Source organism: Myotis yumanensis, unplaced genomic scaffold, assembly GCF_028538775.1.
Source record: "Myotis yumanensis isolate MYYU_CA2020_CCGP unplaced genomic scaffold, mMyoYum1.0.hap1 SCAF_6, whole genome shotgun sequence".
Classification (NCBI taxonomy): domain Eukaryota; kingdom Metazoa; phylum Chordata; class Mammalia; order Chiroptera; family Vespertilionidae; genus Myotis; species Myotis yumanensis.
In genome coordinates, this window is record NW_027223757.1 from 70,169,098 (window position 1) to 70,181,629 (window position 12,532).

At 38.0% G+C, this 12,532-nt stretch overlaps 1 protein-coding gene across 7 annotated transcripts in view; it reads right to left on the reverse strand.

Moving 5' to 3' along the window:
* Positions 1 to 12,532, reverse strand: part of PHF3 (PHD finger protein 3) — a 93,299-nt gene that overhangs the window by 33,746 nt on the left and 47,021 nt on the right. For 5 of the 7 annotated variants that reach the window (XM_070418321.1, XM_070418322.1, XM_070418324.1 and 2 more), the window contains 2 exons: positions 10,384 to 10,545; positions 1,627 to 3,406 (listed from right to left, as the gene is read on the reverse strand). The exons of 1 other annotated variant lie outside the window; for it this stretch is intronic. In XM_070418321.1, coding sequence (XP_070274422.1) covers positions 1,627 to 3,406; positions 10,384 to 10,545 — 1,942 coding nt within the window. The remainder of the gene's footprint in view (positions 1 to 1,626; positions 3,407 to 10,383; positions 10,546 to 12,532) is intronic. One more of the 7 variants, XM_070418319.1, reaches the window with a different exon arrangement.

Consider the following 12,532-nt stretch of genomic DNA (forward strand, 5'->3'; position numbering starts at 1 on the left):
TTCACTTTAGGAAAATAACTGTTGATGTTGTTAAAGTGACAGTCATCATTTAAAAGCCTGAGCAAAACTACTAAGGACCGATCATCAGAACAGAACTTTTATCTGCAAAAAAAGTTACATAATAACATCCTTAACCTGGCTTCCAACTCTAGGCCAAAGTTTCATTTTAGAAATTCATTCACTCTAAGACTCCTATTCTATTCCCTTGACCACATGTCACTGGGATAGTTTATAGAAGATTCTGGAAGAAAGAAAAAGGGGCTGGCATAAAAGAGCACTTACATGTACCTTACAGCCCCAAATTCTCTTAGATCTGAAAATTCAACAGGCCCACTTTAGAATATCTGAATAAAGTGTTTTAAGTTAAAAAAAAAAAAAAAGCATAAAGATATAAGTGAGGGCAAATGTAGCACTACCTTCAAACAAGTCACAACTTTGAAAAACTGAAATATGTTGTTATAAAATAAATAACCAATCACACTAAAAATAGGCCACAGGCTGAATCAACAATGAAGAAACCCTTTGACATAAACTTGATTTTTTACAGGAATAGCCCCATAACTACCCACACTCTCTCCCCAACCACATTTTCCCACACTAAAATAATGTACAACACACTTTACTAAAAGGTCCCCCCTAAATAGTTTCACTTATGTAATCCGATAGTGCTGTGAAAGTCATTATAACATTTACTTTCATGAGTAAGGAGAACATTACAATGTGCAAGTTTTAATGTTCTTTTATCATTATCAATGTTGATAGAAGTCCCAACAGCAATCTGAACACTTGAACAGGATAATCTTGTAGCTGCAATATCCACTTCACTTCTTGTTTTCCTTTCTTAAAAAACTAGCAAATAAAATACATGGACCGGAATGGGGGATGGAGGATGGGGGGTGGGGGGTGGGGGTGCCATCAAACTACAAAACACTGATTCCTAAGGAAAGAATGCCAAAGGACAGTGTTAAAATCATTTCTTAAAAGATCAGAATTCACAAGAAATCCTCCAAATCACTAAAATTTTCCAAAAAAGAAACTAATAAATGTTTTCACTCCATTCCATGATACATATAAAATTCACCTGGGTAATATAACAGTTCTTTTAGCTATCAAATTTCACTCCAAGGTTAAGTTTGATAGTTATGAAGTAGTTGAAGTTATAGTATGCTTCATTTAACCCCCTCTCTCCAAACCTTCAAAAGAAAAATAGAATTTCCACTATGACCTTCACACTTTATTACTAATTTTTCTCAAGCCAAATAAAATATATAGAGACCCAAGGCAGTGTAACCATTTTCTGATTAGCAGAAAAAAATTGTTTCTCCATATGTAATGACTAAATTACACCAACTGGTTACAATGATGGAACATTTCCACATATACCAACTGTTGGTAACGCTATACTTTTTAAAATGTGCTAAGATAATATATTTGCAAATTCAGTGGCTCCATCTTCCTATCACTAATCCAGGATTGATGAGGGTTTTTTTTTTCTGCAAGTCTTTGTATGATAATTTCTTTCTATTAAAATGTTCACACTAATCCCACACTAAAAAAGGAATTTCTCTTCAATGTACACATCACACACACATCACACATCACACACACACACACACACACACACACCTGTTGCCATGGGGTTTTTTGCAAAACCCACACTGCTTGCTGGGAGTCCACATATATTTGCTTTCAAATGAAGAGCTATGATCTGAGCCTTCTTTTTTTATGGTAGCTATGTTATCTGGAATGAACAATGGTGGCTCATCCAAAGAAAAACTTTTGCTGCTTCTTCTTTGGCGGGGTTGTAGGTTCTTCTCAGGTTTTTTTTGTTTCAGTTTATCCTCCTCCTTAAAATGCTCTGCACCACTTGCATGTTCAAGCTCTTCCTTCACATGACTATTGGTTTTTACTGCTAGAGCCAGCTGTTGGGGCTTGTGGCACTGCTTCTGGCAGGAAGGTAATAGATGTCCAGTTTGTGCAGGATGAGGAGGTTCTTTAGAGCAACCAGGCTGACCATGAGGCTTATCACTCAACCAATGTGTTACAGGTTTGGAAATCTGTACTAAATTTTGATCTTGTGTTTTTTTCGAATTAGAATGAGCTTGATTTTTCACAGACTTAGCCCCAGAATTGCAACTCTGAATCTTTGAATCCTTATCAACTTGTTTTTTTCTCACTTTGACTGGCCTATGAAAATTTTGCTGAGATTCTAGTTCATCGGCATTCCGTTTCACACTTTTGACACTAGCTTTAGTTTTGTTATGTGTTAATTCATGCTTTGCTGCAACAATTTTTTTCAAAGTATCTGTGCTCATGCTTTGCTTAGAGTGAATTACAGGTTTTGTGTGTTTGGATTTTATGTTTTTTGACTCTAAGCAAGAAACACTATTTGATGGGCTGTTTCTGTCATCCTGAAGGGTTGCTGTTTCATGAGACTCCATTTTAATACTTTCAACAATATTCAACTGTTTTAAATTTTGGTCAGGCACATCACAAATAGCTTTTTCTACAATATTACACTCTGGTTCAAAAGCACTAGTATCAACCACCTCATCAAAGTTTGGTTTGTTAAATTCAGTGCTCTCCAAATGTTTATGATTAGACTCTATGTCTTTATAATAACCCAATGGTTCTAGTTCATTTCTATGAAGAGAGTTCTTAGCTTGATCAAATTCCATCGTATTCTTCAATTCCAAATGGCACTCATTTACTTCATCCACAGTGCTAGACACACCTACAAGGTTCTTTTCGGTCTTATTTGGATTTGTACAAGAAGCATCACCACAGAGAGCAGCAGCAGATTCTGGTTCCTCAACAATTTGGTCACCTTCAAGGGACAATTTGACTGTTTCCTTTGATTCTTGTTCAACCTTTGCACTCATTTCTTCAACCATAGGCTCATCCACTTTATCTGAAATAGAATCATTCTGTTCATGTTCTTCTTTATCTGAAAATGTAAACAATGGGCTACTAACAGTCTTGATTTTACATTCCACCAGAGCTTCATTTTTCTTTTCTTCAATACTATCACAAGTCTCTGAAAGGAGTGGACAATTTAATTCATGAGATGGCACATTTGCTTTTTCCTGATTATTACACTTCTGCTTAGAATCTAATCCAACTTCATCCTTCATTTCAAGACAAGATGACACTGAAGAGTGACTTGAAGACACTGATACTTCTGATACTTCAGTTTGTTCAAGATGCCGACTACCCCTTCTGCTCTCTTTATGATACTCAGGTTTCGGTGATGTACAAGCTTCTTCTTTTATCTGACACCTTTCTGGTTGTTTCCCCCCTGCTTTAGGGGCAGATACAGTCTTCACAGGTGCTTTTTTTGTGCTATTTAAAGGTGCTGCATTTGAACGCTTGGCAATAGTGCTTTGTCGCAAACTTCTTACTTGTTCTATCACAAGGAAAAAAAATAAAAATAACTTAGCTATTTTGCCATGTGTTTTTATTTCAATACAACTTAGAATATATACTTCTTTATTCTGAGCTACAAAATGTATCATTTCAACGAAAATGTCCTGAACAGTTACTCATGATGGTGATTTTTAGATATATACATACATATGTTAAATTTTATATTTATCAAAGTTCTATAAATTCTGGCAGGGGGGGAAACCTCTAAAATTTAGACTATTATACCTTATTATAAGACAAATGTTTTCATCATCTCTTTTTTTATATATATTTTTATTGATTTCAGAGAATAAGGGAGAGGAATAGAAACATTAATGATGAGAGAGAACCACTGATCGGCTGCCTCTTGCACGCCCCCTGGGTTACTGGGGATCGAGCCAGCAACCTGGGCATGTGCCCTTGATTGGAATCGAACCCAGGACCCTTTAGTCCACAGGCCGACCCCTCTATCCACTAAGTCAAACCAGCTAGGGCTCTTTTTTTTTTTTTTAACCAAGTCTCTTTTCGATCAGAAATAAGCTGGGGGGGGCGGGGGGGGGGACAATGGGTGGATAAGGACACATATGTAATACCTTAATCAATAAAGGAAAAAATAAAATAAAAAAAAAGCTGGGAGTAAAATAAGTTTTAAAAGCTTAATTTACATCAATACCCATCCTAAAGCAAGGCTGCCATACCATTTTAAACATTAAATACTTTTAAATATATAAAACCCAAACAAAAATTCAACTACCAATAAAATGAACTAAACCACCTATTACAAACAAGCTGTGTTTTAAAGCACAACTTCAAAAGAACTCATATTCCTTTTGAATGTGCTTCACTTATATCACCATTTTAGCATCCAAGCTATTCCTAAAAGAGGAAATGAAGTATATACTAGAGTATTAGATCAACAGAAAGAAAAATTACAATGAAAAACACTTAAGCCAAGAAAATGTATCATAAAAGAAAATGAAGAGTATGAAAATAATTTAATAAACCTTCTCACCTTTAACAATGCTTCTAATTAAAAAAATCTATTAATTTTCCTTCTTTCCCTATCTGTATATTTTATCTACGGGAAGGAGAAACACAAAAGTGTGGGAAAGAAAAAAAAATACTGGAAAAAGAGAAAGCTAAGTAATTCACTAAGTTAAAAAGAAAAAACTCACAAACTAAACTATAAAATGAAAAGCTATTTCCAAACCTATGCATATCCAATACTTCTGAATCAATTCTGTATAACTAAACACTATCAACTTTTTTTTAATTCCCCTTCCTTTTAATGCAAAATCCTGCTATGTACCCATATTTAGAACTCTTTCCTAATTTGTCATTCATCACTAAATTGTGGGACTCGTAAAGTATAAATGTCCCTATCTGTCTATAACAGTCCTATGTCAGAGCATACCCTTTCACTCTTAAGTGCCCCAGCTTGGACAAAAAATTATATGGTCACAAAATCTATAATATTTGGTCATTAGGTAAAGCACTCAAGTTTTTTCTTAGTGGACTATGAACTGTTTATCACATGTTCAACTATATAATACTGTTAAATAACTAAAATTTTAATGGCTGGTTATTAGTATTTAGATAATTTGTAAAGCTTTGAAGACAGCTTGTAATAATTTACAGCTCTATTTTATTCACCTGCCCTGACATAAAATAAATGAAGAACGTTTAACATCCATTACCTAAGTGGTTGCTAAAAATGATAAATGAATAGCATATTTAACTGTGAAGGTATTCAGATAAAAAAAAATTGGCCCTAGCTGGTTTGGCTCAGTGGATAGAGCGGACTGAAGAGTCCCAGTTTTTTTTTGTTTGTTTTTTTTTAATATATTTTATTGATTTTTTACAGAGAGGAAGGGAGAGAGATAGAGAGTTAGAAACATCGATGAGAGAGAAACATCGATCAGCCGCCTCCTGCACATCCCCTACTGGGAATGTGCCCGCAACCCAAGTACATGCCCTTGACCGGAATCGAACCTGGGACCCTTTAGTCCGCAGGCCGACGCTCTATCCACTGAGCCAAACCGGTTTTGGCAGGAGTCCCGGTTTTGACTCTGGTCAAGGGCACATGCCCAGGTTGTAGGCTCAATCCCCAGTAGGGGGCGTGCAGGAGGCAGCCGATCAATGATTCTCTCTCTCATCGTTGATGTTTCTCTCTCTCTGCCTTCCTCTCTGAAATCAATAAAAATATATTTTTTTTAAAATGGTTTTGCAATAGTAATTGATTTATTGAGCAAAGGATAAAAAGTCCCTTTTTCTCCTCTAAATATCAACTGCCTTAGTCTGAAGCCTAACTGTATAGGCCAAAAATTTGTCTATAATATGCATTCTATTCTTTTCATTTCTCAAAGTCACAAGTATATACCAAATAACTGATTAAAAATACAAATTAAGAAAAAGATGACAAAGTAAATATATGCATCTAAGTCAACCCACTTTTCAAAACCCCACTAAAGCTATAAAAAGGCATAAATCTAAAAGGAAATAACAGAAGAGAAAACTGACAGTTTGGAAGCCAAACAAGGGATGATCAAGAAGCTACTAATGACCCAGTTGATGTGCTCCGTGGTTAAGCATCAACCCATGAACCAGGAGGTCAAGGTTTGAATCCCAGTCATGTCACATGCCCGGTTTGTGGGCTCCACCCCCAGTCAAGAGCATGCAGGAGGCAGCTGATCAATGATTCTCATCACTGATGTTTCTATCTCTTTCCCTCTCACTTCCACTCTACTATATATATATATATTTTTTTTTTATTTATTTATTTTTTATTTTTATTTTTTTTTAATTTTTTTTTTTAAAAGAAGGAACTGCCCTATCCGTTTGGCTCAGTGGATAGAGCATGGCCTGCGGACTGAAGGGTCCCAAGTTCAATTCCGGTCAGGGGCACATGCCCAGGTTGCAGGCTCAATCCCCAGTAGGGGGCATGCAGGAGGCAGCCAATCAATGAATTCTCTCTCATCATTGATGTTTCTATCTCTCTCCCTTTTCTTTCCTCTCTAAAATCAATAAAAAATTTTAATTTAATTAAAAAAAATAAAAACCTCAGCTCTAAAAAATAAAAAAAAAAAAGAAGGAACTGCCCTAACTGGTTTGGTTCAATGGATAGAGCGTCGGCCTGGGGACTCAAGGGTCCCAGGTTCGATTCCAGTCAAGGGCATGTACCTTGGTTGCAGGCACATACCCAATAGGGAGTGTGCAGGAGGCAGCTGATTGATGTTTCTCTCTCATCGATGTTTCTAACTCTCTATCCCTCTCCCTTCCTCTCTGTAAGAAATCAATAAAATATATTTAAAAAAAAAAAAAAAGAAGGAACTAATGAACTGAGAAGTCCAAAATAAGACCAACACTAAAAGTTTACAGTGCTGGCAAAAACTAATACTATTAACACCTCAAAAGGCTTAGGAATTGGTGACCTCAGATGATTCTAATGTGGGGATGAAGGAAGGTGGTTAAAATTAGGATGAGTAGAAACCTATTAAAGAAGTAGTTAGATCCCTACATTCCTCTCCCAGACTCCATCTGTTTGGGCAACTCCCCTTGCCTGGTCCTAATCCAAACTGAAAGATTTAGTCTGTGGAGAGTGTAAAACAAGAGTTTCTAGGCTAAGGAACATCACAGTTAAGAATTGAAGAGTCAAGTACACTGAAATTTGTGAGATTAAGTGAATGTGTATATACTGAAATGTGATACATCCCAGTCAACTTCCCTCAAGAGCTCCCATAATATATAAGCAATCTGATGAGCCTAAGGGGAATAACTTAAATTCTGACATCAGGATTTCTCAAAAAAACAACACAGCCAGATCACCATACAGCAATACTCAGAGTTAACAAAACCCAATCTATACATTAAAAGGTTCCATACAATTTTAGTTCCCTACTCCTAAGCATGACCAAACAATCAAGGATCAGACATGTCTCTAATATGAAAGACAAAAATGACAACATGGAAAAAAATGAAACTGTAACTATGAAAAAAAAGACAAAAAACTCTTTAAAACACCGTAAGTACCTTACAAAAGAAAACAAAATACAGCCATACATAAAACAGGACTAAAATGCTACAGAAAGGCTATTCCCAAAGCAAAAAACAGAGCATTCACAAATTATAAATGCAAATCTTAATGGAAAAGTTAAAGGACAAATATGAGAAAACTTTAGCAAATAGAGAAAAAAGACTGAGGTGAAAAGTAGGCAAGATGCCGAAACCGGTTTGGCTCAGTGGATAGAGCGTCGGCCTGCGGACTGAAGGGTCCCAGGTTCGATTCCGGTTAAGGGCATGTACCTGGGTTGTGGACACATCCCCAGTGGGAGATGTGCAGGAGGCAGCTGATTGATGTTTCTCTCTCATCGATGTTTCTAACTCTCTATTCCTCTCCCTTCCTCTCTGTAAGAAATCAATAAAATATATTTAAAAAAAAAAAAAGTAGGCAAGATAAAGAAAATGGAAAGCCTAGTCCCTGCTATCTAATATTTTAGAACTACAGGCCCTGTGCACGAATTTCGTGCACGGGTGGGGTCCCTAGGCCTGGCCAGCAATCAGGCCTATCAGGGCTGTCTCACCCAGTCCTGCTGCCTGCTGGGCGGGGCCTGCCGGTTGGCTGTGGGAGGGCACGGACCACCAGGAGGCAGCTCCTGTGTTGAGCATCTGCCCCTGGTGGTCAGTGCGCATCATAGCAACTGGTTGACCAGTTGTTTCGGTCATTCCAGTTGTTCGGTCTTAATGGTCGCTTAGACTTTTATATATATACTAGAGGCCCGGTGCACGAAATTCGTGCACTGGGGGGTGGGGGTTCCCTCAGCCCAGCCTGCCTTCTCACAGTCCGAGAGCCCTCAGTGGATGTCCTACTGTCGGCCACAGTCTGGCAGCAGAGGCTCGGAGCAGGCGTCCTGTGTGTGTGTGTATGTGTGTGTGTGTGTGTCTCTCTCTCTCTCTCTCTGCTGGGGGTCTGCCACCAGCCACACCATGGAGGCTTGGAGCAGGCGCCTCTGTGTTGATATCTCAGGCTCCTGGCCACCACTGCCTGTTTTTCTCTCCCTTGAGCTGTGGCCAGGGTGGGGTGCTGCCTTCAGGCTGCGCTTTCCTGCTCATGGATCACCAGATCACTTCAGAGACCAGGGGCAGGCCCTGCTGGGTGCTGCCTGTGGAAAACTTTCTGCACTTGCCTGCTCTGGGATTGCCATGGCATCCCAGGAGCAGGCCCACCTGGGGGCCCGCCGCCCTCCGCACTTGCCTGCTCTGGGATCGCAAAGGGGTCCCAGCTGGCAGCGGGGCTTAGGCGGCACACGGGGGTTCCGGCTGGGGGTGGGGCTTAGGCGGCACACGGGGGTCCCGGCTGGGCCGGGGCTTAGGTGATGCGATAGCACCACCTAAGCCCGGCCACCCAGGGCCACACCCGGCCCGGATGGCGTCTGGTGTTGGCCAGCCCTGCCTGCAGTATGCAAATTAGCCGCCATCTTGGATGGCAGTTAATTTGCATATGGCGCTGATTAGCCAATGGGAAGCGTAGCGGAGGTACGGTTAATTACCCATTTTGTCTTTATTAGATAGGATAGATAGATAACAGGAGTTCCAGAAAGCAAGAGCGGAGAAAATAAAGAAGGGAATTACCAATGAAACAATCCAAGAAACGTTCCCAGAACTGAATAACAGTTTCAGACTAAAAGGACTTACTGAATACCAAGCTCAATATATAAAACACACCTACACTAGGATGCAGTATCAGAAATATCAAAGCACTAGAGCTCATAAGGAAGAGATTCCACTAAGTTCCAGAAGAAAAGTAGCTAACATATCCCCCCCCAAAATGGAATAGTTTTAAATTTCTGAAGGAAAATTATTTCCAAACCTGAATTCAATGCTCAACCATACCATGACTTCAATGAGAACAAATTAATCACATTTACAAACATACAAGAAGTGTGTCACCAAAATGAAGGCATTAAGCCAAAAAAGAGAAAACAGAAACTGTAACACACAACAGAATTCTCAGAATGGTAAGGGGAGAGCCCTTAGGAGTAGATCAAAGGCTCCCAGAGATATTTCTTCAATGAAGTAACAATTACAGAATATCTGATATGCACAGATATCTTCAGGAAAAATTTAGACAACTGGCAAAGTGGTTGGGGTGTAATTATTAACATGTATACAAAAGCTCTGAGTAGAGCCTGACCGGCATGACTCAGTGGTTGAGCGACAACCTATGAATCAGGAGGTCATGGTTCGATTCCGTCAGGACACATGGATTGTAACCTCAATCCCCAGTGGGGGCGTGTGGGAGACAGCTGATCAATGATTCTCTCTCATCATTGATGTTTCTCTCTCTCTCTCTCTCTCTCTCTCTCTCTCTCTCTCCCCCTCCCTCTCCCTTTCTCTCTGAAATCAATAAAAATATATTTTTTAAAAAGCTGTGTGTACAAATATATAAAGCTATAAGCAAAATGAAAAAAAAAATCTTACATCAGAAAGACAAAAAGATGTATAGAAAAAGTAACCACAGTTCACTAAACAGATCATCTCTGCTAGAATAGAGAATCACAGTAACATACATAAACACTACTTACTGCTCTAACGAAATTATATAGAAGGATGAGAAAATGTACTTTTGTGTGATAGGGACAAGAGAAGAATGCTAAATCATCATAATTCACAGTGGGAAGTCAATAAATACCTACATCAGAATAATCATAAAGTAGCAATATACATGCTACTCAGAAACATGGAATAAATGTCTCTGAGGAAATGAAAATGGGTAGTGGGATAGTGAGTACTGGAAACTCATAGAACTAGTCAATTCTTTAAATTATGTGAATGTATCATTTCCATTAAAATTTATAAAAATTATGTCAGCATATTGGTATAAGCTCAAAACTCATTATTATCAAAATGCTCAGCAAGTTGACAATTTCTCACATCTGTCCCTACACCTTGGATTTTCTAGGTAATCTTTGAAAGGATTACCTTGTGCCATTAAACGAGGTGATTTTCTTGGTGATCTCACTGAATTTTCTTCTACTTTGTCCCTCAAATTCCTGTTAGGTAAAATCAGTTCTTCTTCATCAATGGTATCATTGCCACTTTCTTTAACAACTCCTTCGTCCATAATATCGTCAAGACCAACAACTAGAAAAAAACAAAAACAACCAAAAAAATTACTTCTAAAAAATATTGGGGATGTTTAAGTACGTAATGGCCTGTACAGAATATTGTGAGAACTGAATGCAATAGTACATAGGTTTGAAAATCTAGGTCTATTCCTAGTATGTGATATTGCCACTACCGAGCTCCCAATTCAGGTTTAAAAACTTCTACCTTATGAGGCAACTAGGAAAGGCTATAATCTTTCTTGATTTGACCACCACTATCACTGTCACTTATTCACTGTACCTTTGTGAACATAACAAGCAACTATACCTGAGTACTTGATTACCAATTTTGGTTAAAGTAGTACAAAAGAGTTTAATATCCTAAAAAGCTTGTGATTCTAGATTCATGCTAGAACCAAAAGATTCTAACTTTATATGCTACATGTATGAAAGTATTATTGTAGATAATACTTTTCAGTGGTAATACACAGACACAAATGAAAACACTGTGAAACTTCTCCTTCCCCCAAATGCTAGAAAAAATGGTAGTTGTTGCCTAGCTGGCATGGCTCAGTGGTTGAGCAATGACCTATGAACCAGGAGGTCACAGTTCGATTCCTGGTCAGGTCATATGCCCAGGTTGTGGGCTCAGTCCCAGTGGGGGTTGTGCAGGAGGCAGCCAATCAATGATTCTTCTCTCATCATTGGGGTGTGTGTGTGTGTGTGTGTGTGTGTGTGTGTGTCTGTCTGTCTCTCTCTCTCTTTCTCTCTCCCTCCCTTTCCTCTCTAAAATCTTAAATGGTAGTTGTTTAATATAGCTATATAATCAAATTACTTTCTCCTACTCAAGAGAGAGAAAGTGGGAAGATATAGAAAAGGAGTGAGAAATACTTAAGAAAATATAAATACTGAAACACTTTACTTATACTGTAACTGGGTTTATTTCTTTATATAACAAATATACCTTAACTAGCTGACATAAAACAATTCTAAATGTGCAGTTGCATGAAATCTAGTAAAAACGAATGTGATTATTTAGATCAGAAGGCCCAAATTCAAATCCCCGCTAAAATCTATAATAAAAGCGTAATGCTAATTAGACCAGACGTCCTTCCGGACGAAGCCCAGGCAGCCGGGGCCCAGGCGGGGACCAAGCCCCTTGCACAAATTTCATGCATCAGGCATCCAGTACTTAAATAAAACTTGACCAAGTCACTTAACCTAGCATATCAGTTTTGTTTTTTAATCTCTAAAATGAGAATAACAATACCTCTCCTACATACCTTACAGGACTTGTGAGGAAGAAGTAATGTATGAAAACTCACTTTGTAAACTTTAGAACACTAGACATATGTTAGTTATTATCTTCATCCTAGGGGGTTAGAAGGACCCTCAACAAGTTATCTAGTCATCATCTTTGTAGCCAAGTAGAACTTCATGTAAAAGAGCTCAACAAGATAGTAGTCTATCCTAAAATTTAAAGAGAACAAAATTCCTTATAAATATAGTTTCAAATGGTACAATCTTTTTGAAGAGCAATCTGACAAATGGAATCACAAAACTGCTAATGCACGTTGACCACAAAATTACAAAGAATAGAAAAGTGGATTATGGAAAAAATGCTGGCTTTTTTAAAAAACATACTTTGATCCCTGTTAACAAATAAATGAAATGTGTGTATGGACATTTAGATAAACAGAAAAATTAGCAGGAAATAGATGAAAATTATAACAGCTGTTCTATAAAAGACAAGAATATACTTTTTGCTGTTTTCCACATTTCCTGCCATTTGTATTACTCTCACAGAGTATCACTATGCTTGGCATTAAAAGCTTAGAGAATATATTTTAGGAAAATTCATCAGGACTCATTTAAGATAATTTAAGGAGAAACAGGTGGGGAGTTCAGTTAGAAAGCTATCCCACCATGATGGAAACTTATGTTGCCACACATTCACATATATTCTCACAAGAATTTTTAATATCATATTTACATTTCTACCATGTTCATTTTAAAAAGCAAAA